At 41.8% G+C, this 26,800-nt stretch overlaps 3 protein-coding genes and 1 pseudogene across 6 annotated transcripts; 3 read left to right on the top strand and 1 right to left on the bottom strand.

The window, feature by feature from the left end:
- Positions 1-114: 114 nt before the first annotated feature.
- On the bottom strand, positions 115-7,134 carry tecrb (trans-2,3-enoyl-CoA reductase b). Of its 2 annotated transcripts, XM_079729525.1 has the most exons (12): positions 7,087-7,134; positions 5,446-5,496; positions 3,860-3,911; positions 3,633-3,677; positions 3,430-3,533; positions 2,632-2,747; positions 2,376-2,481; positions 2,134-2,206; positions 1,989-2,032; positions 1,715-1,772; positions 1,517-1,605; positions 157-902 (listed from the first exon to the last, which is right to left on the bottom strand). In XM_079729525.1, the coding sequence occupies exons 1-12, from the start codon at positions 7,099-7,101 to the stop codon at positions 729-731; spliced, it is 927 nt and encodes a 308-aa protein (XP_079585651.1). In that variant the 5' UTR covers positions 7,102-7,134; the 3' UTR covers positions 157-728. The 2 variants fall into 2 exon arrangements, with proteins under 2 accessions (XP_079585650.1, XP_079585651.1); XM_079729524.1 differs by lacking the exon at positions 7,087-7,134 and having other exon boundaries at positions 115-902; positions 5,446-5,673.
- Positions 7,135-7,937: 803 nt separating this feature from the next.
- Positions 7,938-11,389, top strand: LOC307071718 (dnaJ homolog subfamily B member 1-like). The gene is made up of 3 exons (XM_079730782.1): positions 7,938-8,412; positions 9,045-9,646; positions 10,074-11,389. Exons 1-3 carry the CDS (start codon positions 8,202-8,204, stop codon positions 10,305-10,307), a joined length of 1,047 nt encoding a protein of 348 aa, XP_079586908.1. The 5' UTR covers positions 7,938-8,201; the 3' UTR covers positions 10,308-11,389.
- A 6,848-nt stretch (positions 11,390-18,237) lies between these two features.
- On the top strand, positions 18,238-23,038 carry LOC307070470 (uncharacterized protein). Of its 2 annotated transcripts, none has more exons than XM_079728949.1 (6): positions 18,238-18,292; positions 20,214-20,254; positions 20,581-21,614; positions 21,803-21,829; positions 22,267-22,400; positions 22,516-23,038. In XM_079728949.1, exons 3-6 carry the CDS (start codon positions 21,560-21,562, stop codon positions 22,789-22,791), a joined length of 492 nt encoding a protein of 163 aa, XP_079585075.1. In that variant the 5' UTR covers positions 18,238-18,292; positions 20,214-20,254; positions 20,581-21,559; the 3' UTR covers positions 22,792-23,038. The 2 variants fall into 2 exon arrangements, with proteins under 2 accessions (XP_079585075.1, XP_079585076.1); XM_079728950.1 differs by lacking the exon at positions 18,238-18,292 and adding an exon at positions 19,585-19,670.
- On the top strand, positions 22,908-25,748 carry LOC307071371 (annotated as a pseudogene). Its single transcript, XR_013812795.1, has 5 exons — positions 22,908-22,932; positions 23,535-23,781; positions 23,901-23,931; positions 24,465-24,567; positions 25,470-25,748. The product of XR_013812795.1 is annotated as an uncharacterized misc_RNA (transcript).
- The last annotated feature ends 1,052 nt before the right edge of the window (positions 25,749-26,800 follow it).

Genomic DNA, 26,800 nt, shown 5'->3' with positions numbered 1-26,800 from the left:
TCCGTTTTTTAGCCATATAACTGAATTCAATAAAATGATATGCACATGAAGGAAACTTCAGTAGCTGTTAGTTGGTTTCTTGATCAAAGATAGCTGGACAATTAAGTAGGTGCAATCAGAACACAACATACCAAAATTGGCTTGTATGGTCAATATCTGCACCGGATTTGAAGAATCTAATAGAATTGGTGATTTCATTTTTTTTTAATTGGTAGTTAAAATAGTCTTGAAGTTCAAAGATGGGCAACATTTTGTTAAAGATTTTTTAATAAATTAAACCTTGACAAACAAAACCAAATTACAAGCATGAAGCTGATATCTTAAATATATCAATACTAAAACAGGATGAATTTAAGGTTCTGTAATATTACAAATTAAGCTAAATGAAAATCCAGAGTTACAATTAATTCAAACTAATGGTTTTACTAAATTTCTGTCAATTGTTTAATAAGATTCCAAATAATGTGTTGCTATCAGTTGACCCCAGTTAACCAACCTGACTCAATTAGGTGTCCAAAAGCAGAGTCAAAAAGGAAAGATTAGAAACAAGAATAAGAATGGATGTTATTTTGTTTAGCTGGAAAGGAAAAGGTAACAGAATTCCCAAAAGGAAAGGGAATTTTATGGAAACATGTACTTTGCTTTTATAAAAAGGGGGAGGAGATGGTTTGGTTGGGGGGGGGGGGGGGGGGGGGTAATGTAATGTACTGCTAGAGATATGTAATGCTCTACAGAACGAAAGGCAGGATGGGAGAGCGGAGAGGTGGGTAGTCGCGGAACTCTTTAAGGTAGCTGCGGTGCTTCCCTTTGGCCCACACAGTCATCTGGAAGAAGCCAACCACGGTGAAGAAGGCCACCGGCAGACACTGTGTCATCAACGTGAAGCCCAGCCATGAGCCAAGCTGCAGAGTGAGAAGCAGATTGGACATTTTACTGGCAAGCGTTTACCACCAGAGGGCAGCAGATGAACCCAAATAGGGCCCATTCAATGGACCAAGCAGGAAGCCTCTTTTTTTTATGCATTGCAGATGCACGGTAACATTTTGTATTAATTAAATGTCTTTGGTAGCTTTACCTCAAAATAAGCTATACATACAACAAGTAGACATGACTCATCCAACAAAGAACAAATCGACATGCATATTTTTCCAATAGCAGACATTGATTGTCTTTTCTACAGACATTGACAAATTGATTCACATCTTCACTTTAATAAAGAATTTCAACTGAAATAAATTGCACTTACTGTGTTGCGATACTGAGGTAATTTCATGCATCTGTTTGTACTACGTATATGCCTGTACTCTTTCATAGTACCTCACGGGAAAAAATGCAGTGGCACAAGCCCCCCGAAACTCAATATAATACAATTTTTTTTTTTATAATTTTTTCCCTTTCAAGTTGAAGTAGCTTACAAAACGCTGCATGAAATGTTTGTTTTTCATGCTTGGCTAGCTAGCCTACAGCCACCTGCCAAAGCCATCAACAGCCCAAGCATGGGTTCTGTCACCAGTACCTCATAGGTGTAGTTGGGGCAGGATACGAGGAGGAAGATCCATGTGAAGGGGTTCTTCGTCGGGTAAGGAATCTTCCTGGTTTTGGAGCCTAGGTGGAGGGGGAGGGAAACCAGACACAATTAATTCATCTTCAGAAAGCTTTGACAGAGAAAATGAAAAAAAACCCACTCATACATCCAAAGCACGTGTGTTTGTACCTGGGGGGCGGAGGTTCCGGAGAGCGATGTGGATGGAGAAATTACCTATCTGACAGAACTAAGAAGGAATCATATTGACAGTCTCTCATTATACATGGAAAACCAACTACTTGCAATAGCAGGTATTTAAAATTTGTTGGCGGTCACAACTGTCCCAGAAATTAGGAGATGTTTTAATTTGAGCATCATTAATGGCATTGGCTGGACCAAGAAAACAAGAGACATCAGGGGAAAAAAAGGAATGACGAAATGTAGAAAATATTTGTTCTTTTACCAGGAACATGACGAGGGCTAGCCGGATTTGCTGCTCGCCGTATACTGCAATGGCAAAGCAAGTGGATTTCAGTCAGAAGCAACAAAAACTACAACCCAAAATGTGCAACGGCCATTTGAAAGCCTTTCTACGTGCGTGTACTCACTGGGTGGTGTGTACAGAGGGTGGTTTATATAATACGCCATCCAGGCAGCAAAGCCCCAGTAGTACGTGCAGTTCTACAATAAAGGGAGAACACGGTGAACACAATGCTTGCATTTCAAGGGTTTTTCTGTTTCCGTAATTTTATCAGCATGAAACACACGGTTGTTGAGTTTGGGAGGGGGGGGGGAAAATCACACTTGTGTTGCTAACGATGAGTACGACTTGTACGTTGGTTGTTCTCACCTTAAAGATGTTGCGCAGTGGCATGGTGCCGTGAGAGAAGCGGTGGACGAACAGCGTTTCCAGCAGTCTCTTCATGTAGTGGAACGAGTGACACATGCAGGCAAGGCTGCACCACACACACACACACACAGGCAATTATTTTGAAGGACTGTTTATTATAAAGAAATTCAATGTCGGAATTGGAGAGTATATTTGAAATTGTCACTCGGATCAAAGTAACTCTAGGTCCAAGCATGCACGTGCTGAAGCCACTCACTGTACGACCCAGTGTTTACTGGTGGTGAAGTCATATTTGGGTGCATAGATGAAGGGAACCCGGAAATAAAACATCAGATAGAGTAGCAGTGGGCCGGCGTACTCCGTGAGGAACACCTTGGGGAGGGAGTGGGGGTGGGGGGGCAGAATGGAAGGATTTAGTGGAACTGCAGGGTTCTTAGAACCCCATCACATTGGAAGAACCGAAGCACTCACCAGTGTCCAATTCTTCACTCTACCATTTATAGTCCCTCCTCACTCTGTCCGTGTCTCTTTTGTAAAATAACACATCGCTCCTCTAGAGGGGTGCACGGATATAAATCTAATTGCTTTCTAAACACCAGCCAAAGCTTGTTATGACTAACCACAAGTACGCATGCAAGATATCATGATGAAAAATGTGTTTCATCTTAACACTACGAATAGCAAAACTTAAAAGAGGTGTTTTCGTGATCAGCCAATAAGTATAAATTAGTAAAAACAACATTTAGCCAACACTGCACTACAATTAGCATCCTACTCCCGTCCTTCTGGACTTCATCATGGAAACGGTGTGAATAAACCCACGTTCCACAGAAATGCTTGAAGGCCTCACAGGATCATTGGATCAGACATATACAACACCACTGAACTTCCGAAATGCAAGTCCAAATGTTGTAAGACATACACACGGAACAGATCTTATGAATAGAGATTTTTATTATTTGGTGCCAAAAGACCAGACAGAAATCGATTTTGATCGATTTTTGCACCTCTCTGGGTGCAGTCTTCAAAGTGGGCCAGTTCTGATCATACTCACTGTGACCCAGCTGATCTGAGCTCCGAGATCCCTGAAGTACAAGGTTGCAGTCGTTCCCACAGGGAGATGCTGAAGAACATCCTCATCCTTCAGAGATTTCCCCTCTGCACACGCAAACACACACACACACACACACAAATTAGCAATGGTGGATCCCCTGGCTATATTTAAACATCAAAATGTTAAATGTTGAGCTGTCCTACTGGCGTCAAGGCGAATGGACTGCCTGGTGGGGTACCACTTTGGATCTATAAAAGGGTAAACAGATGAAAGGAGAGAGGCGAGTGTGGGGGCAGAGACAGGGAGCATGAATCAGTTGATTTTCCATGTTGACTGAGCCAGGCCCCCCGCGCCCTCCCCCCCTCATTCATCTGAGGTCATGTGACTGGGAGAAATAAGATATGTGGAGACGTGGAGAAGTTAAACTCACGGCTCTTGTGGAACATGGACTTAATCTCCCCGATGGTGGCATTTGGCTCAACCTGTGCATAACATAACAATGACAAGAGGAATATATATGATGTCTCGGCTTTCCTTTCCCATATGTGTTAAATATAGAGGCCTGGGGGGTTGGAGGGTGGAGGGTGGATGGGGGGGGAATAAAGTGCAACAAACAGCTGGTAAGTGCAAAGAAACGCACGCGCACAAACCCAAACACTCTTGACAGTTATAGAGTAGCGTGCATCCTTTCCTAAACAGTCACCCGCGTGGGACGGGCGAGGTGCCTCCAGCACCACTGCCGCAGCGTCCTCTCGCCATGTATTACTTTGTTTGCAGACGCTTTTATCCAAAGGCATCCACTGTTCAGTTACTTTCTAAAAAGGTGCAGCTTAGGCGTAAGGCCTTTCTCAACGAGGGAGGCCTCCGGCATGGGGGATTGAACCCGGTAACATTGTGTGCCAGTCGATGGTCTAAGCATATTTTTTTTAAGTTCCCAGACATTATTCTTATAGGAGTTTATGCTTAGAGGGAAACCGTTTATTGAAAAGAGATCAACATCGCCAGAGCGTGACTGTGTGTTGTTGACATGACAATAGTTGCCACGTCCCCGGTGGGGTGTGAACATGAGTCTGAGTGACCCTTGACCCCATGAAAAAGGCGGGTCCAGTGGTGACAGCCATCCCCACCAGCCACCACCACGTCTGACAAGATTCTATTGATTTAAATGTTAGTTAAATGGAATCTTGATGCTGGAATGGCTGATTAACACGGATCACACACACTGGTGTTGGTTTCCAGAAAAACAGGACCTTACCTAAAGATATGATTTGCCTTTCAGATTTTCATTAACATTTACTTATTCGATCTTTACAGTTTGAACTCTGACCTCACATGAAGGTATGGGTGTAGTAAAGCCGCCCCCCCCAAGGAGTCTCCCATATCTATCTCTGGATCTGTCACCACGGCAATACTGGCTCTCACCAGGTGTTAAGATGGATGATTAGCATTCAGCCTAGTCGTTAACAAGCCAGAAAGCCATGCTAATCCAGCAAGGTTGGGACCTGATACCTTGGCGTCCCGAGGAGGGCTTCTGGTAAGACTAACAACGCTGTAACCCAGCCTGGCAACCGAGCCGGACAACCAGCCACACCATCACAGCATGTCACACAAATTGTACAGTGCACACTTGCCTGACTTAGTTAATTTATCCCAATAAAAGCCTAACGACAAATGAATTCAAACCGGCATATGCTTCAACTCATCCCAATTTGACAGACAATATTTGATTTTCTTTTTTTAATCTGAAACCTATTGCTGACCTACTGCAGCAGTGTGCCTGTCTGTCTGTGTGCAACTTGTTCCACTCACTAAAAGTCACTCCCATAGAGACCACAACTCCGCCAACCTGCACCTGTTGCATTGTGAGTACACAGGCCGAGCCCGGTGGCCACACATGGGAGCAGAGAACAGTAGGGGACAACCTACATTCACGACAGCTGAGGTTAGTCCACCCGGAGAGGACAAAAGCGTGCAACACTTGGAAAACGACAATGGTTATGAAAGTCTTGATCTTACCTTGTCCAGGAAGCAGAGCTTCCCCTTGGTCTTGGCGTCCAGTATCTCCACCTCAAAGAAAACAACAGCTTTCTTAGGTTTCTTCACAGGCTTACGCTTGACAGGTGCCGTGGGGCCCGTCGCCGCGCTGTTGGCTGCTTTTTTGGGGCCGGCGGCCTCTAGTGCTAGGGCGTCCATGTCTACCCTCCTCCTCGGCTACAGTAGTCCTGTGTAAGCTTCCCCGATGGGCTTTCCTCACACTGTAACTCCCCTCTGTCTAGCCTCCCACCGGAAAGCACCACTGACCCACTACATTCAGCTGTGGAAATAACTGTCATTCTCTCTCTCCCTCTCTCACCCACCCACCCTCCCTCTAACACTCTCATTCCTTATGGCGCTTTTTTTAAACTGGCAGCCGACTCCTGTGAGGTAGAAACGTGCGCGTGCTTCCATGAAGGAGCAACCCCTTCCTCGAGGAACCTGTTTATTTAACAAATTTCTTGTCTCTTCTCGCCTGCTAAATATAAACATCTACCGTTGGGGCTGCATAACAGACTGCTTCTCCACAGAACCCCCCTCCCCTATCTTACTTCAAGGTATGGCATTGTCATATATGCACTGTCAATAAGAGATTAAATAACCTTAACTCTTATCTTTATCTATGCGCAGTGGGACAAAAGTATCTTGGGCCAAAAGTATCTAGGGCCAAAAGCTGCTTTTATAGATTAATTTCTACAACCAGGAAGTACAATTCCTTCTACTTCATTTATTTGTTTAAAATATACTTTACAGAATCTATACATTGCTTTTAAACGAAAGAAAAGCTTATATTTCTCGAGATTACAGTAGGCGCTGCACACATGATTCTCTGGCGTCATCTGGTGTACATGGCGTGGCACTTGATTTCAAATTAGTTATTATTATTGTTCCAAGTCATTGAAAAAATGACCCAAACCACCAGGTCAATGTTGTGGTGAAAATTTCACGGATGTCTTTTTAATAATTAAAAAAAAAAAAAAAAAGCATAACAGTCCCTCAATACATAGGCTTACATTCCTCACACATGTTTATTTGATAGTCTGGTTTGAGCAGTTCCTGTATGGCTAGAAATCCTGCCAGGTAGGTTTCACGTAATGGTGTTCAGCACCGGTTTCGGGGGTCTACTTTGGTCATTAAACTGACCCGAAATGCAATGTTTAAAGTCTACACACCCTCAACCTAGTCAAATAAAATGTGGCAATTACTCCTGTTCAGAGGGCGAAGTTTTGACTGTTGACCTGCAAGTGCGTTGAGCAACGGCATGACAGCTAGGGCCTCTGGTGCATTCTCACCAGGGGCGGCGCATTGTTCGAGACACAATTGAGCTCCGTCTCTTAATCTTGCAACGCAAATGTCGTTATATTAGGCAATGCAATCCCCGAATGATTTCTGATCACAATATGGTGCTCATATCCGCCTTCTAATCAGATTTACAATACATCATGAGGCCACACTCCCATTACATTGAATAGGAGGTAACAAGCATGGGATCATATTTCCGATGTTGCTGATTTCTCCTACAGTTTCACGCAATTTTTTGTGGTTTGCAATGTCCTTATTTATCAATCAAACTGGGAATAATAACGCCCATTGACGGTTTCGAGTTTCAAATACACTACTTACCTCGTAGTGCTTCATCTTGCTAGTTTGCAACCTCTTCCTTTATCCCACTTGTATGACATATATACTCTCCAATCGGTGGAAGGTGATGCGGATCGAAGGGCGTTTACTACTGCAGTCTCCAGCCAATCAACACGGTCCGTCGTCGGGTATATACGCCCATTCAGGAGGTTTCGTCCAATAGGATGGGCGAGACGAGAAGGCCTGGGAACGAGGTCGGCTGCTCGGTGGTCAGCTTAAAGTCTTGTGGTGACCGTATCAGTATCGCTGTATTATAGTGTAACAAAATCTGCAGTAAGGAAAATAATTAAATAATAATAAGTACTTGAGGATTTCCAAACTCAAACGTGTTGTATTTGATATAAGTTTATATATTTTTAATTGGTGTATTTATTAATTAATAACAGAATATTTTCTCAATCGTTCTTCCACATTGTCGGTGTCCGGGGATTTTTTCAATTTCCCTGTAGTCTACGTGAGTGTCCCATTTTGGCCACCTGTCTTTAATGTGATCCTCACCATGGCTTACCACGTCATTAACACGGATAGTCCTACTTCTCCTTAGGAAACCTGTAGAAGATTTTAAACAATTAGGACGTTGTCCAAAGAAAACACGCTCACTACCCCAAAAGCTTGACGTTTGCAATCAAACAAGTCTACCGGACGAGCGGTGGCCTGCATCACTGTACGGGGGCGTACCGTGGACGTGTTTGCCCGAGACATTGACATAGTGGCCCGGTCCGGGCACAGAGACGCATCCATGACGCCACCAAATAGTTATCCGAAACAGCCCTGTGATAATAACAAGTCCGTGCGCGGCACAACAATGCTCCGCCCACCGGCGTGGGTGTGAGCCGAACTTTAGAGGTATCGCAACACACCCTGGGAGGATTGAGGCTGTTCGGGATTGTGGGAGAACATTCTAGAGCTTTCTGTGTATCTGGGTACAAAATAACATCCCCGGGTGGTGGACGTTGCCATTCACAGTGACACCGTCCGTGTGTGTTAAGGATTAGTGGGACTTTTAACCGGTCTGGTTGCATTCGTGTTATTACAGGTTCGACTTTTCTACTTGTTTCCACCGCTTTTGCTTCCACCAACCCCACTCTGCTGTCGACATGGGGAAAGATTACTACGATGTGCTCGGTATCACGAAAAGTGCCACAGAAGACGATATAAAGAAGGCTTATCGTAAGCAGGCTCTTCGGTATCATCCCGACAAGAACAAGTCGCCGGAAGCCGAGGATAAATTTAAAGAAATAGCAGAGGCGTATGACATTTTGAGTGACCCCAAGAAAAAAGATGTCTATGATCGGTTTGGTGAAGAAGGTAGGTTCAGTTTGCATTCAAGGCAGGTCAAAATGTCACGAAATGTAAAGCTCAAATTGTTGTTGTTTTTGCGTCAACAGAAAACATTATTTATAAGCTTGTCTCAGATTCCAGTGTCACATTTGTGTCAACATGGTCCTCGGGTGCTATTGCCCTATGCAACAAAGTAAACAGAAAACGTGTTTGTATAAAATACCCGGGATCTGGCGTGAGACATAGTTTTAGAATTATTACAAAATAGATGCGTTTAGGCTATGACAGCGAAAATACATTATTATGGAAGGGCAACACGGAAACGAATACTATTTTTGCTGTCAATCACATTACCATTGGAGTTGACGCACGCCACGGAGCTCGTGCCGAATACTCCCACCATGTTATATGAACCAAAGAAAGGCAAGTTTCTCAAAAGCCATTGGAGATTGGACGAAGGAGATTGGACGAAACTTTGCAGACTCAGAGTTCCTTACATCTGTACAAAGTGCTCCTCCCGATCAAAGGCCAAGCTAATAAATGACCTACACCCTTTGATATGCTGCATTACTCAGCTGTGCTGAATAATGAAGTAGACACGATAAAACACAGATAGCTGGTATACTTGTATCTCACTGTTCTGCTCTCTTCCTTTCAAGGTCTGAAGGGGGGAGGAGGCCAGACCGGGGCGGGGGGTCCTGGTACCTTCAACTACACGTTCCAGGGGGACCCACATGCAGTCTTTGCAGAATTCTTTGGTGGACGTAACCCATTTGACCAATTATTTGGCAACCGCAATGGGGGCTTTCATGAGGAGATGAACCAAGAGGACCCTTTCGCCCGCTTTGGGATGGCCGGCGGTGGGCTGGGAGGTCTCCCTCGCTCCTTTAGCAGTGGGATGGGGGGGATGGGGGGGATGGGAGGTGGCACTAGTTTGACCAAACGTCAGGACCCCCCTGTGGTGCATGACCTCCAGGTGACCCTGGAAGAAGTGTTCTCCGGGTGCGTCAAGAAGATGAAGATTTCCCACCAGCGGCTGAACCCTGACCGACGGAGCTGGAGAACCCAGGAGAAGATCCTGGAGGTGGAGATAAAGAAGGGGTGGAAGGAGGGCACGAAGATCACCTTCCCCAAGGAGGGCGATGAGACGCCCACCAACATCCCGGCGGATGTTGTTTTTGTTTTGAAGGACAGGCCCCACCCGGTGTTCCGGCGGGACGGCGCTGACATCATTTACCCCGCCAAAGTCTCCCTTAGAGACGTACGTTTGTACCACACAACTTTAAATCAATTTTACGTCAATGTATGAAAACGGCATGTGGGGACACACTTTCCAATTTTCAAGGGGCCGTTTTGAAAATCGGCCTCTTCAGACATCACAAGTGGGCGTGTCTACCTAGATGTGTGCTGGATAGATCAGTCTACCAGCCTATCCAGTGGACTGTAGCACACGTTGCTCAGCTATCCGTCACACATCTAGGTGGACACGCCCACCTGTGATGTCAGAAGAGGCAGATTTCCAATATGGCTTGTAACGGCTAACCACTGTCAAACCTGGTGGTATAATTGGCACTTTTAATGTGATTGTACGTAAATGTATTAAAACTTTGTCTACACATTTTCCCCTCTTAATGTAATCGCTGCGCTAAGAAGGGTGCTTTATTCCGTCTCTCCTCTCTCACTTCCAGGCCTTGTGTGGCTGCACTTTGAGGGCGCCTACATTGGACGGCAGGACGGTAACCCTGACAACCAGCGACATAGTCCGCCCCGGGATGAAGCGGCGGATCACCGGAGAGGGTCTACCTCTCGCTAAGTCTCCCGGTCTTCGGGGGGACCTAGTGGTGGAATTTGAGGTGAAGTTTCCGGAAAGTCTCAGTGCCAGTGCACGAGGGACGATTTCCCAAGTGCTTCCACCTTCTTAAAGTCCAGCCCCTATCCCAGAAGGACATTCAAGACTTTGAAATGAGCGTTTAAATAACTGGCTCCGGGCTCCCATGATAAATTCCTTTCACTTTAGATCACAAGGATAGCGCATATGGACCACCCTGGCATTAGACAATGGACAATAGAAGGGTAGATGTCATCTCCTCAAGAACAGTCTTTAAAGTCAGTGCAGTTTGCTCTACCGTCTTCAACACAGCATTTGAGAGAAAGTATTTATATATTTTTATAAAATCTAGTCTGATAATATATTGGGGTATTCCTAATTTTAGGAATAAGTGTGTTTATTTGGGGGTATCCAAATCAAATGATTATTGTTTCTTTAGTTTTATTAAGGGGTATTAACGCAAATTAATGAATTCATGCTTTTTGTGGGGCTTTGTGCTATTAGTTGAGTTTCTATGTCTGGTTTCACTCAACAAGTTTTGGAATAGATGTTTACACTGCCAATTGGTGCTTGCGGAGAAAAACGTTGTCATAACACAACACTCCTGTTTCTGTTTCTATGTTGACATGAATGTGTACAATTGTTATTAAAGGTGATGCATTGCTGCCAACCGTTCGATTTAACAAGCACAGTCTGTGTATTTTTGTCATTCCAAACTGGCTTAACACAAAAACATGTATAAGTGGAGATTCCCCTTAATTTTTTGTAATTGGGTCTGGGCATTAAAACAAGAATACATGAATGTAAAAGACCAAAACTAGTGATCCTTTCAAAAAGTAGGATGCATCGGTTTTAAAAGCATTGTATACAATATTGGTAAAGATGGCACTATGACATAAATGTGTGTGTTGTGGGTTTCTGTGTTGTGGGTTTCTGACATTTATCCTCAGATTAACTTCACTTGCTAGGTTAGATGTAAAAACCTTCCTCTGACACATTTATTGCAGGTAATGATATTGAGATCCCATTTATGAAATGAAATTATAGAAATAAAAACTTGCTGTTTCTAAACAGAAACAGAGTTCTGTTACAAAGTTTTAAAAAATACGTATCATACACATTGTATTTAATATTAAGTATGAAGGGTTTACTCTACACCATGTGGCTCTATATGCTATAATCAGGAAAACTCTTGTTTTTGATTCTATAAAAAAGCAATTCCATCTCGAGTGTTTGGAGAACGGCTCTGCTGCAGGGCCTACTTATTGGAGACGAGTGACTTTCTATCTTGATTGGGACAAATTGATGTTTGTTGGTGATAGAGGAGAACATTCATTTCCTGCAGCCAACAGTCGGACAATTATTGAGTTATCTCTAGAGAAACCTTGAAGAGAAGAATGTGGGTCTGTTGTCTACAGCGTAAAGCTCGCTACATGGAAAAATTGGCTCCAGACCTATGGGGATGTGACCTGCACCCCGTGATATTGTCAGCAGACTTTTGTTTATCTAACTCGGCAGGCAGTTTGTTGAGGTTCATGCATGGGCAACATGTCTGTCACGCTGGCCCTCTCTTGCCCTATCTGTCTCTCACTCTCTTAGCCTCCAGCTCTATTTCTGTCCCTCCTTGTCCTCTCTCTGTCCCTCTGTCTTGTGCGCTCTCTTTCTATCCATCGCTCGTTGGCTCACTATCTTTGTATCTCTACAAACACACTTTTTGCTTTAAGCTTGTTCACAAAAGAGACATAGTCAAACCAAGGACTTTTGCGAGGGTCTCAAGCTGACTTTCCGGCTGATTTAAAAGCGACAAGATTAACAGGAGATAAAAAACATCCTCTTGTTTCTTATTTAACTATCCAATCCCATATAGAAAAAGGCAGCCCATTGTGCATTTGCACTTTCTATCGGTCTTTGGCAATCTTGTTAATCAGCTTTTTTTCTTCTTTTATTTAATCGTATCATGCCTTTTCCCCTAATTTGGTTTAATTGCATCACGTGGAACATGAGTATCCTATGCGTTGGAATTTTTACTCTGTCCGGTAAGTTGAATATGTTTATAATCTAATGTGAACACTGGTTATATTTCTGTATGTTGCAAGCATGAGATGAGATGTATGAGCAAGATGAGCTTAGCAGTTAATAAATAAATTGCATTGGGGTTTTCTTAAGCACTGTTCTGAACAGACCGACAATGGAGTACACTTAAATGTGCTATCAAAGGTAGCTATCATTAGAGAAAAGCTCAGTGAGAATATCTGTTCTGGTTCATTGCGCCTGGTTCTGTTTTTGCAAAAATGGATAGAACGATAGATAGAGAGAGAGAGAGAGAGAGAGAGAGAGAGAGAGAGAGAGATAGGAACTTCATTAATCCCTCTGGAAGGTTCCCTCAGGTAAATGCACTGCCAGCAGCAGCAAACACCTTATACAAATAGAATGAGTATAAAACAACAAATAGATTTTAGACCGTCTCCATGCTGTATCAACTGCTAATATTGAATCGTATTTGTCTCAAGTTTATTAAACTTGTGGTTAACCAAAAAAAGGACAACATGGGTTTGAGGGTTAAAGAAAAGATTGCAATCCCTCGTTTCATTCAAAAAGAGTCTAAATCAAGGATTTTTTGTTATAATTGAATCAACTCTTGATTTCACAGATTATAATTAATTAATAGAATGAAACCATCGGATGTTCCTTGATTGTCCAAGTGTTATGTTCTTAAGTGTTATTTGTTACAAATACAAATATTTCTGACGTTTAATTAAATCTAGATATTAACAAAAATGTGATGTTTAATTGTGCAGATGGCATATTTTTATTACCCGTTAAATAGTCTATGGTTACAAAGCTAATACATGTTATGTAATAATATTGTTATACATATATAACTTACAATAACATGTAGGTTAATTATCTATGTACCTTATTATCTACTAGTTTAAAGCCATTGTGATCTTACATTAAAATTAAAATAAACTTGGCACAGAGGCGCGCACATACACACACACACACACACACACACACACACCAAACAATAGGGATTAAACGATACACTCAGCTCCCTATGCCATGCCATTAAAAAAAATATTAAAAAAAACAAAAAAACAATAGAGAAATAATAATTGTACCTCAACTTAGCTCTCCTCTAATTTCTGAGTAAAAGCCTAAACTAGGACCCAGTTCATCAAAGTCCACACCTTACAGACCCCATTCCCCCACCTTCAAGCCAGTACAGGGACTCCAATGTGTGAGCATGTCTTGTGAGGTTGGAGATGATCTGAGTGTTTCTGGGAGAAAACGTTAAAAACAAACAAACAACACCATAATATAGAACAGGATTTGAACAAAGGTCCCTGGAACCTTAAGGTTAAATGTTACTAACTGCACCATTGTGTTGTCTGGACTACACTCTAATAGTTAACAAATTAACAATTAATTAAACGCTCTAACAATGACTCGATTGGAGACATGATTGTTTCACTTTTACAAACTGACGGATGCAATGCAATCATTCTCACAACAAAGGCAGAAGTGTCTGAGTGTTATTTTACTATTTAACAATATAGGTGACAAATCCTTGGATTCCATTTTAGAAAAATGCCTCAAAATGAATGGCCCATACATTGTAACCTGTTAATTTGTTCTCCTAGCTTTGTGCACTGCTGATCCTACAGCAGTACACCTCTCTCACCACACGGTGCGAGAGGTGAGTGGATATGTCGGTGGAAACATCTCCTTCCAATGTTCTGGTGAATGGAGCTCTGCAGGGAGCCAATCGTACTTCTGCAAGTCCTCGTGCTCAAGTGAAGACGTTCTCATTCAGACGGACGGAACACGGGCCGATGTCACCCAGAGGGGGAGATACGTTATTGAGCGCGGTGGAGTGGATGATGTGTTTACTGTGACTGTGATGAAGCTAGAGAATGCAGACACAGGGAGCTATCACTGTGCGTCAACCAGAAGGTCAAAGGTCATGCACCAAGAAACCTACCACCTCAAAGTCATGGATGGTAAGTTGTATTTATTTTGGGTTTGTTCCGCGATGTAGGCAAAGTAAACACTTTTTCTGTGAATAGGAGACCTCTTCACACCTCTCAAATTCCTTATGTGAATTACAATTTATTTTGTAAATAACGGAATCCGTGGAGCGTCTGCCTATTTCAATGAATAGGGCCTATAGAAAATAGGCCCTTACCGTTTCTCAAAGGCTTTGGGACTAATAATTGCTGGATTGTAGGCCTAAAAGCTGAACTGACTCATAGTGTTTCAAATCGCTGCGGTAAAGCACGTACACCGTTGACCATGGGCCAATGATGACGTTCAGACTACTGTGTTTGTTTAGAACTCAAGGCGTTCACCGCAGTGGTCTTCTCGAGTCTCATTTCACTGTTCTTCTTTGTCTCCTCAAAGCTTTAACTGTTCCCCTTGGGCCTCTGACTTCCACCATGGCCCCTAGACCCGTGATTGAGCTAATGCCTCGAGACAACCATCCGTCAACTGTCAAGTCCCTGGCAACATCAGTAACGCAGTCACCACACGGAGGACAAAAGTCGAAACAGGAGGCAGCGACACACATCACAGGTAAAGACATTTTAACCTGCTAATTTGTTTATTTTTTATATTAGACAACAATTGTTGACATTGTTGTATTTGCAACTGCCCTGGCGTTTATCATGCGAGACTTGGCAAAACAAAGTTTCCATTAGCCTAGGCAAGGGCGTAGGAACCGGGGGGAACGGAGGGGACATGTCCCCTCCAATATTGGAGACAGGCGCATTTGTCCCACCTAAAAATTATACCGGGGGGAGAAAAATATTTTATTTTATTTTGAAAGCGCAACACAGCGTCTTGTCACCGCTTCTTATTCTAAAAAACTGGATGATTAAGCAATTAAAGAATTGATTTGATATTTATCAGTACATTACTGCCATTCAAAATGTGTTTTCCTTTACATTTGCAAATGTATCTTTTTAGTAGAATAAAATTTGTGAATTTTTTCAGTGTAGTTAATTTATGACATATTTCTGTTCAAACCATTAACGGATCTGTCAGGTTTCCGATATGTGTCCCCCCAATGTTAAACTCATTCCTACGCCCCTGAGCCTAGGCTACTGTATATTTATGTTCATTTAGTATTTTACAGCTTTAAAAAAATCACTTGACTCCTCTCAAAATACCGGAGTAATGCCAACAAAACATCAGTCTATTGTAGGTTGAAATAAAAACAAAACCCAGGTTGGGTGTAGGCGTATTGATAAATTTTTTCATTAATATAATTTGTAAGATGATTGATCTTTATAAACAGAATCTGCAGGCAACGGGAATTGACCAACAACATGTGAAGGGCAACAAAAAAGCCTGACAAATAAGCTTTTTTTTTTATAGCTTTTATATCGATTCAGAAAGATTAGCCAAAATGTTGCATGGACCTAAAACACCTTCCCAAAATATTGAAAACTATGACCCATACATGGAAGAGGAAGACCCCGGCATCGGTCTCGGGTATCTGTTGTTTCCCTATGCGGCTACACCGGAACCCCTGAAATATGGCCGTTGACTCCAGAGAGAATCGTCATAGCAAATGGTTTCCAAAATGTAAGAATGATTGACAGAATGAATAACCTATATCCCCATGTGAGTGAAGGACTTTTGTTGAAATGTCTATGAAAGTGAATAAATGAAACAGGTGACAAGCATTCATATTTCAGATGTTTAACACATTCCTCCAAGGGCAGAATATTTTAAACCTAAAAGTATTATCACACAGTGGTGGAGCAAGGGGGTGGCCATTGGTAGCCGGGGCCACCATAAACTGAATCCCGGCCACCCCATTGGTCACCCTTGTCGTATTTGCATTTATTTTTATTTTATTTATTTTGCATTTTTGCAGACTTTATTCATTTATGTCTGGATCTTATGTCCACATCTGGTGAACAAATGCCCTCTAATATTATGGAACTCACAAAACTCATCCATTAAAACAGGTATCCCATGAGCTGTTCAGGTTATGTGAAGGGACCATTGCCATACCTCTGAGTACAGCTACCTGTGAACGAAGCATTTCCACACTCAAACTGGTCAAGACCAACCTTAAATCTACCATGGATGATGTTCGACTCTGAAATGTAGGAGTTTTAAGTGTAGTCAAGACGAGCAAAAGCACTGGATTTTGGTGATTTTCTGAATCGCTTTGCTGCAAACCACAATAATAATAATAATTGCAGAATACGGCTGTTTTAAGATGAAACTATGGCAAGTTAATGTATTTTGTATATGTTAGAGGTAGGGATTCAAAAGTTAAAAAAATTAATGTTTTTGCAATTGTGTAATTTATTTTCTGATAAATGCATTGCATTTTGACTTTTTACTTTTACAGTGTTAGATCAGACCGTTGAGGTAGTGTTTATTTTTAAACAGACCTGAAAAGCTGAGACCTGAAAAGCTGAGAAACGTGTATTTGACAATTCCACCACTGTCTGAATTAATGTTATGATGTAGATTTACAGCGTGTACATGCCTTTAATATTCCCTAAATTTCAAGATGCCTTGTTATATCATATTTAGATTTAGGTGCCACCCCAGAATGATCTCTGGTCCCACCCTGGCCCCCCCACTGAAAATGTTCTAGCTCCACCACTGTTACCACTAAGGGGTCTCCCACGCGGTCTGTGTACTGACACTACTGGCCATTGCCTGCACCTTCACAATAATCATGAAGTGTAAACGGACTGCATTTATATTGAAGTTTTCTATCCTGTGTCCACTTAAAGGGCTTTACAAACGCCTCAGATTCATCCATCCATGCACACATTCATACACCGACAGCAGTGTTAACATGCAACGGAACAACCTGTTCACCCGAAGCAACTATGGTTATAAACAATACAATCAAACGCTTAAAGAGAGATAGATAATAAAGATGCATTCAGAGAAAAAATACTGCCGATATAAAGCAAAACTCTTGCACATCCAGATCCACAACATGCCTTATTGTCCATCATTGAATCATATGAAAACAGAACCTGTGGGAAAGTTTAGGATTATACGAGCGTTTAGCAGATGCGCAGATGCCTGTCTCTGTGCAGGTACCACGGTGGTCATCATCATCTCAGTGAGCCTGGCTCTCCTCGTATGCGCTCTGATACCTGTCATCTTCTACGGCCGCTGGAGGAGCACAAAAGGTATCCCGACACAGGCACAGAGGCGCGCACACACACACACACACACAAACACACGCGCACGCACGCACGCACGCACGCACGCACGCACGCACGCACACACACACACACACACACACACACTCACACACCAAACAATAGGGATTAAACGATACACTCAGCTCCCAATGCCATACCATTAAAAAAAATTCTTTCAAAAATTAATCTGCAGACCAATTGACTAACCCTGCTATGCAGAACAACATAGGCCCAATCCCAAAGTGAGCCCTGAGGACTAAGGACTAAGGACTCACGGACTTAATTGATCTCAGATGCTAAGTGAGTGAGTGTGTGAGGCCACATGGGCTCAGATAGGTATATATGGGATTGGGACAGCACTTCGCGAGAACACATGTTACCTTGACAACCTTTAATGACAAAGATGTTGCTGGCACTTGCCGGTTTTGGAATTCTCATTTTGACGTTTTTTTGTAAATGCAATGAAAACAATCGGCTACAGCAATTTATTTATATTAGAAAATATAATTTTTACTTTTGAATACTTCAGTATAAAGGATGTATTGCATAATTTAGGTGATTATTGGCCTACACATACTAATCATACGTCAGAACGGGCTACATTTGGCTGAATTATAAAAGGTATAGTAATATAATAGAGTAATATGAAGAGCCGTTTGGGAGCCAAAAGAGCAGGCTCTTGTTGGTGAGCTGATCCAAATGATCCGGCTCACTAAAAAAAGGCTGAAATTCCCATCTAGTCGCGCATTGACAGTAGCGTCATCTTGTTGTTTACCTTCCTAATTTCCGGATTTCCCTATAGTCTCTGCGCTAAACGTAACAACGCTTTGAACCGTGGGTAATTCCCTTAGGTGAAGTCTGCACTGATGCGGACTCACGGAAAGGGTTGGTAAGTGTGGACTCAAACCCTCACGCCCTTTGGAATTCGACATTGGGACAGCCCTAAAGCCTTAATAATTTCGCGAGAACAAAGTCCGTGAGTCCGGACATTGGGATTGGGCCATAGCCTATGGCAGGGCTGCCCAATTTGGGGCCCGCGACCGATTTTATATGGCCCGTGCCTTACCCACTGTATATATTATTGTTTTCCGCCACCAGCGCTCGGAATCTGCGCTCGCTCTCATTGAATATTATTTATTGGTGCACTTCCATTCCTGACCCTAGAATAACATTGTGATACATTGATGGTAGGGTGGCGCTGTTGAGCTCCTATCCTGTTCAGCCGCCTCCCACATATTTGACTAAATATACTGAAAATTTTAAATTTTGGCCCACGAGCCTCCCCACGATTACATTTTGGCCCTCCACTGGGAAGAATTTGGGCCCCCCTGGCCTATGGGTACTTACCAAAAGTGCAACTGAATTTGAACGTAATCTTAAATAACAAGATGAATAGAAAATAAGTAATTACGTGTTTAAAACAAATGCAAATAGAAATAATTAAATAGAAAATAAAATCTCTTTAAATATAAACTACGCCTTGCATGTGCATCTTGGAATCCACAGGTTTTTCTTAGAGAGTCAGTGTGCCCATTAATTGTTTCAGATGTAATTCATCACTATGTGACTTAAAAAAAATGTTTTGGCTGAGAGTTTTAGGAAAGAGGGGGCGTGTTATCGCCGTGGTTACGACCCACGCCAACCTTATGATTATTTTTTTGTACCGGTGTTGTGTTACTGTTATGAGTGTTATAATAAGGCATGTTGTATATGATATGCGCCACACACTATTGTGTTATACTCAGAGATGGGACAAAGTCACTGTTTGACAAGTCCCAAGTAAGTCCCAAGTCTTCGCAGTCAAGTCCGAGTCGAGTCCCAAGTCAAGACAGGGAAAGGCAAGTCGAGTCCAAGTCAAAGTCGAAAACTTTTTCAAGTCTTGAACAATCCACCATGTATTTTCACTTAATAATGTCATGATTAGGCTATTGATCATAATTTCAACATACCACTCTAATGTACCGTCATTTCTTCATCAATACAGTAATAATATGTTCATTGTTTCTGTCTTCAAATGTGTTATGATATGCGCATGCGCCGAAATCTTTTGTTGTTAAAAGTAGCCCAATAATGTGGAAAAAACGCCCAATCTGGCAACACCGCTGAACGTCCTCACCTCCAGCGTCAATGAGACCAACTGAAAGAGAGAGACCAAGCCGATATGAAACTTAAACTGTGATTCTGAAGAAAGCATAAATGATATCGAAATTCAGTTTAGATATTATTGAAGTACGAGTGTGTAGATTTGTTACATTTTTTGAACGAAGGTAAACGGTTGAACAATGATTTAGTTACGATGTCTTTAGTGTCAGAGGCTGGCCAGACGGCTTCAATGGGACCAACTCAAAACGCAGCCGATATGAAACTAAAACTGTTATTCTGAATAAAGTATAAACGATATCGAAATTTCGTTTTGATATTATTGAAGTGTGGATTTGTCTTTGCTCGCCGTTTTTTTTATTTCATCTTCACGGAAGTGAATGCGTCTTGGGTGTCTAGCCCTCTAGGCGGGAAATAGGTTAGATATCTAAAACAAATGTTTTTGACTCAAGACATGTCGAGTCATTACAAGTCAAAGAGGCAAAGTCCGAGTCAAGTCTCAAGTCAATAGCAGTCAAGTCTAAGTCGAGTCGCAAGTCATGCGTAATTTTGTCAAGTCGAGTCTGAAGTCATCAAAATCATGACTCGAGTCTGACTCGAGTCCTAGTCATGTGACTCGAGTCCACATCTTTGGTTATACTATAGGTGGCCGGGAAGCCTAACCCTCACTTGGACGCCGACATTAACACATCTCATTGTTTTATCTTTAGGTCCGAGACAGCCAGATACAGAGAAAGGCAGGGGAGTAGAGGTAAGTGACCTTCTGAAAGAAGGAAGTGTTACAACTCAAACACAATGTCAAGATGCATCTCCTCTCATCTAACGATATTTGTCACATGGTGCAGTCATTAAACTAGTGGAATGACTCTAACGATATTTTTCACATGGTACAGTCATAGTGGAATGATAGTTTTGAGGTTACCGTTGAACCAGACTGAGCCCTGATATATAGCCCCTGATGTTAATATTTCACTCTGCTTAACCATAACCAAACCTGATTTAAACCATAACCATAATCTATGTATTCCAGTGCTAAAACACAATGGTCTTGAACCCATGTAATCTTTCTGTATGTAGGCTGGCTACACGGAGAACAATGAAGAGCAGGAGATGGGGACGCGGCCCGAAACAGAACACATGGACCCAGAACCAGCAGACATGAACCAATGTGCTTCTATCTGCCAGTGACTGGATCCCTGAATTATAGAGGAAAAAACATGAGCATTTTTGGGGGTACTTTCTTTGCATTTTCTACTATACAGTACAAATTCAAGTACATTTAGTTCAGCTGATCAGTGCTTCACCTCGGGAAAAGAGAAGCCTACCATTTTCACAGAATTCAGATCTCATTGTGCATATGACCGAGAACTGAATACAAGTTCCTTTTCCATTCGTAGGAAGGCCCTTATATAGGTATAAAAAACTTCTATGCACTCTGTACTGTGTTAACCAAAAAAAAAACTTTTGATAAAGGTATGGGGATTTTTAGGGATTCTTTGTTGTGTACCTTTACAATAGGGCAACTCTTTTTTCCATACCATGGATTGGCCATGTATCTTATCAACAAGAGTGTAATTGGGTCATTCATATGTTTTATAAGCAATTTTGAGTAAAAACACAAAAGGCTGGCTGACATGTTCAGACAGTCTCTTAGCTGTTTATTTCATTTATTTATCTGTACATCTATCTATCTCTCTCCATATATATATATATATATATATATATAAGAGATCCTCTTGATCTAAGAGGAGATGCATGAGGAACACTTATGTAGTTCACTTCATTTAAGCTGAGGTTTAGGTGTGTGAGACTTTCGACATGAAAGAGGAAGAGATGTATTCTTTGTTTTTCTGAGAGTACGTGTGTGTAGGTGTGTAAGAGAAATAAAAGCCACAAGTCTTCCGGGATGTTTCATTCCAAGCCAACCGTTGAGAGGGTTTATTGAGATGAACTGGCAGTAATGGGAATGCATTTTAAATATCTCAAGATCGAATAAACATCAAAGATTGTAAATAATAAGCCAGTTTGTTATAAGTGACCTACAAGGACAATCGTCATGGATTCTCTCCCTGCTAAGCATGGATTGAAAAGCATGAACATCAGTTCAACCGGTGAGAAACTTTCATGTCATGATATTACATTAAATTTGATTAATATAATTAGTGGGGAAAGAAACAAAAAAAAAACATATAAGGCCTGTTATTAATAATTATCATAGAATAATGGCGCCACTCATATTATTATTGGTATCCCTACTGTACAAATTGTGCCTGAAACCAATGTTTATGCTTCTTTTCAGCTCCAATTGGGGACCTTCACATTACCAGTGAGTAACGTGCATGTGTGTATGTGTGTTCGTAATGCAATGTAATGCACTGTATTCCACAACCCTGCGGTGATGAACAATCTTCAGCTTTCTTACTATCTGCACTGTTCTTTAATTAAACCCGTGTATTGAACATAGCAAAACATTAGCAAATTGAACAGAAATAGGTACACCGAAATTATTATTACATTGTCATTTCTCCATAGACAGCCCTACATGAAGCTTAAACAAAGGGGGGACAAAAAAGCACAATTGAGTGATTTGTCTAAATTCCCATGAGACCTCTCGTGGGCCGGGCCCGAATACTATGCGGATGGAGGTGGTGCGAAGTCAAATGCCTAAATGGCGTGTATACCGAATCTATTGTGTCTTTATGTACGGATTTACAGTTTGCATTTTAACCTCCAGCAACTTCTGGGTTTCTTCTTCTATTTCAGGGTCACAGGTTTCTTGGATCCTGACGGTTGCGATGTGTATGGTGGCGTTGCTATTTGTTTGCCTGTTCACCTTCTTGCTCTGGCTGCTTGCTAGGCACGTAAGGAATACCGCCGGCAGGTTCCGCAGACAGGAGGTGGGCCAACACACGTTGTAAACATGATCATCGTCCGTTACCTAAGAATGGAGTTGGGCATACTCGTGCACCTGTGAGACCGTGATATCTCTGTGTTGTCTTTTTCTTTGTCTAGAGTAATCGAGAGAAAGAAAACGATTATGAGATGATGAACCCTGTTGGACCTCCTCGGCCCGAGTCCAAGTGTGTACGTTCTGGTCGTACGAAAAGAGTTCTGCCGCAACCAGCACCAAACACTGTCCCCCCAAAACCGCGGCGTTCGACGGTCAGCGCCTGCATCACCATAGACCTCAATGAACACGCTGATGTGGCTGATTCCAGACAGACGTGTCACTACCAAAGCCTGAACCTCAACCTGAATGAGGAGAGTGTATATCACACAATGCTTTAAAAAAAGTTACAGTTCCCTCTTTATTTCTTGCAAAATCTGCATGTCATGAATGACATAGGCCTATGGAGTGGAAGGGATATTATTTTTTCTGGACACTTTTTCTAACTAATTCCCAGATGTTACTTTATAGGAACCACAAGAGTAACCACGAAAGTGGTTTGATCCAAAAAATGACCCTGGGTTATAATGCTACTGTGTATGCCTGCCTAGCCGTAATCACTTGTAGAATAAAGCACCCATAACCTTTTTTCTGAGTTTGTTTCGATTAATTACATGTACATTATATATATATATATATATATATATATATATATATATATATATATATATATATATATATATATATATATAAACCACATCTCTTGACATTTACATGCTAAAATGAACCATGTCAGGATGTTGCATCAACAAAATTTCAGAAAAAGTGAATAAAATAGCTCAGAATTGTTTAGTGTGACAAGAAAGGAGAAGCCAACCAAGAGAATAGGAAGCAGCACTTCAACACGGCGCCATTAAAGCCGTGGAGGGTTGTGGGGAGCAGAGCGGTGTCTCAGGAACATGAAGGCCAAGGTCCCTTTCCTTTTTCCTCAGTGGTAAGGTTCGCTCAATGTCTATATCCAGTTTATATCCACCTTGATTCTGCCATCTTCAGCTTTTTTGTTGCTGTTGTTGTTGTTGTTGTTGTTGTTGTTGTACATTATCGAGTGGTTGTTATAACAGAGAACACGTTTGATTTTTGATAGGCTGTTGCATGACTTGGACGGAGGCCCTGACTGTGAATGGAGTGGTCGGTGGAACAGTCAGAATCGAATGCAATCACATCAATGCGCGTAGCAACATCAAATACTTCTGTAAGGGAAAATGTCGTGACAAGGACGTTCTCATAAGAAGTGAGACGGGAGGATCGGATAAGTACTCTATTGAAGACAAGGGAAACACATTCATCACAACTATTAGGGATCTGCGCCTGGAAGACACTGGGACTTATTGGTGAGGGATACAAAAGATAGGATTGGACACATTTGTTGAAGTGTATCTCAAGGTAAACAATGGTGAGAGGATCCCTTTACTGTTTACCGGTATTATAATTTTTTTTGCTGGTTTGACAGCTCAACATACTTCCTCTATCAGAGGCTGGCTGTGAGGAATTCATAATGAACCATATCCATCCATGACTGGTTTAGTTCCCCTTTTTTTGTCGGGAAGTGTAATGAGACTTCAAACTTTTGACTTATAGTTTAGGTTAAATTGTATAGTAAAGTTGTATCTAATCTATTCAAATTAGTACTAATTTTGTTAACCACATCTAGCATTATTCCATTTGACAACAGGTTATAAACCAACAGGTAAATATAGGAAGCATAATAAACAGATTTTGTTATGGAACTGTGCGGTATAGTCAATGGAATCTTTATTTTGTTCTTACTTTCTTTAACAAACTTTGAAAATAAAAGCTCACGAGGAGAAAGCATTTCTGGTAATCCATCTCGTGTGTGTGTGTTGTGGTTTTTGGAGCACAATCACATTTATCAGAAACAGCTGTCAGACTTTAAACCACGTGACCAAAACAAGCCTTTAGTTTTGATGATAGTTGCCTGCTTATTAATATCATTTTGTGTGTGCGTGCGTGTGTGTTAAAATGAATGAAAAATAAATCCATCTTAACAGATCAGTGGACATATACAGGAGCAGCCCTTGGTGTTGCTGTGTTAGTGCTGGCTCTGGTTCTCATGATCTTCTGCAGGATTAAACGCAGAAGAGCCTCGTTTGCTTCAGGTATGACCGAAATAGACCCACCTCCAGGTTTCCTCCACAACGAACCGATCGGAAACAATCACTTGCAAGCTATTTACTACACTACTATATATCCAGGGTGCGATTTGTGAAAAAACCAGAGGGGGGGATAATTTTGAGAAACATTTTAAAATGTTTCAAAATGAAGACGGACCCTGTGTATTTTGGTTGTTAATTATTACGATGTAATGGTGAAAATACTTTGGGTGGGGGGGATAATTTTTATCCCCACCGAGGATAAAAATAATTAAGCAGAGGGTAGGACGTGTAAACCAGAGGGGGCGATAATCCCCACCATCCCCACCGGCAAATCGCACCCTGTATATATCTATACTGGGACTTGTCGTTTCTGTCACGACTCAGAGCGGGAATCAATTGCAGATCAAAAAGGATTTATTCCCAAACAGTCCAGCAGGCAAATCAGATTCCAGGTACATGCAAGGTTCGTAAACATGCAGGCAGGCAGACAGATACAGACGGACAGGTACTGGCAAGAGATCCAAAACCGATAGGCAGGCAGGGTTCAAAACCGGGAAGAACAGTAAACTATAGCTTCTCTTTAAAAAGCTTCACGCTAGTCTCACTCACGTGGCAGTCAGGTCGCAAACAGTACATACCGTGACGATCTGACAAAGTGAACAAAAAGGGCAGTGTTTAAATACTCCACCAATCAATACCCAATGAGAGACAGGTGAACAGAGAAAATGGAGGGAAACAAACAAAGGCAGGAAGTTGCCCAAATAAGGAGATGGGTGTTGCTCCGGGCACATGACCAACACATGACTACAAACATAGAGAAAGTCCAGAATTATCACACTCCAACAGGTAGGGGGAGACAAAAACAACAGTCCATACGAAAATCCTGACAGTTTCTTTCTTTGCAGACAAAAACCAAAGCACCAATGAATGTCCAGGAGACCCTAGGAGGAACAGCCTCCTTCCCGCCTCATTGACCAATCCGCACCCTGATTGCGCTATTTACTCCAATGTCAGTGGGTTTCCAAAGCCTCAAGACCAACCAGATGAGTGTGTCGGTCCCCTCCAGTCCAGAGCAACCCGATGTCTTCTACTCCAATGTGAACCACAACAATGATTCCAAGGGTGTGGCTCTCATAACGGACACAGAATCTGTCATGTATTCTAGCATTAAAATGACTCAGTAAGGGCCTGGAAGATCAGAACTAAGAGTGATTCTGCTTTCGGAAAGTACTATTAATAGTGATAACAATAACTGTACTGCTATTAACAGTTTTATTTATTGCGTATTTTCTATTTTTTTATCCTTTCAATTGTCATTCGTCATGTTCTTAAGTCATTCAAATTCTTATGTGGATGGAACTTTCTTCTGTGATGTTGGAAACTGAAATGAATGCATACAAAAATGTGCATACAGGGAAACAAGCACACACATACACCCCCCCCCCCCCCCCCCCCCCACACACACACACACACAACCACACAGATGTGAAAATATGCAAACATTTCAATTAATCCAATTAGAGAGCAAATCAGCAATCATAGAAGGGCAATATGTTTACAAAACTCTCGTTTTGAGAACCAACAACCAACATCCTTCAGTAACACTTAAGAAGATGATTACACCGTACAAGAGGGTTTTTCATGCAGATCAATATTTTTAACATGAGGTGACAAGTCAAGTCCTCCAGGACAATGAGCTAGGGCTGGTATAGCTGAAATGAAAAAAAAATAGTATAATGTGCTATGGTCCATCGTAAAGTCAGCGTCTTTCGTTATTCTTATACATTGGCCACTAGAGGGCAGTGCTTCTTGCCAAATGAATTAAATAATAAATCGCACGAAATATGTGTTATGTTTGAAAAGGACCTGTGTATGAATAATTAATGAAAACATTATTGTAAGAATAATAATTCAACTCAACGAGTATGAATCTTGCATCAGTTATTGCTGCAAACATTTGATCGTGAATTAATCTAACCATCATTTCCCATTTTAAAACCTTTAAATGTAATGATGGGTAGAAAGAGCGAGCGAGCGACAGAGAGAGAGAGAGAGAGAGAGAGAGAGAGAAGTGAAAGTGGGGGAGTGTAGCATGATAAACACTATATTTAGCTTATAAGGGCTAAGAACAATCAGCTTTACAATGCTATTTTATTGCTCAAACTTTTCCTCTCCTTAATATCAGGTAGGCCATGCTTAATCTTTCTTCATAAGGTCATGGTAGACTCTGGCTATA

The sequence above is a fragment of the Pollachius pollachius genome, assembly GCF_949987615.1.
Source record: "Pollachius pollachius genome assembly, chromosome: 2".
NCBI lineage: Eukaryota > Metazoa > Chordata > Actinopteri > Gadiformes > Gadidae > Pollachius > Pollachius pollachius.
This window is presented reverse-complemented; position numbering and strand designations above follow the sequence as displayed.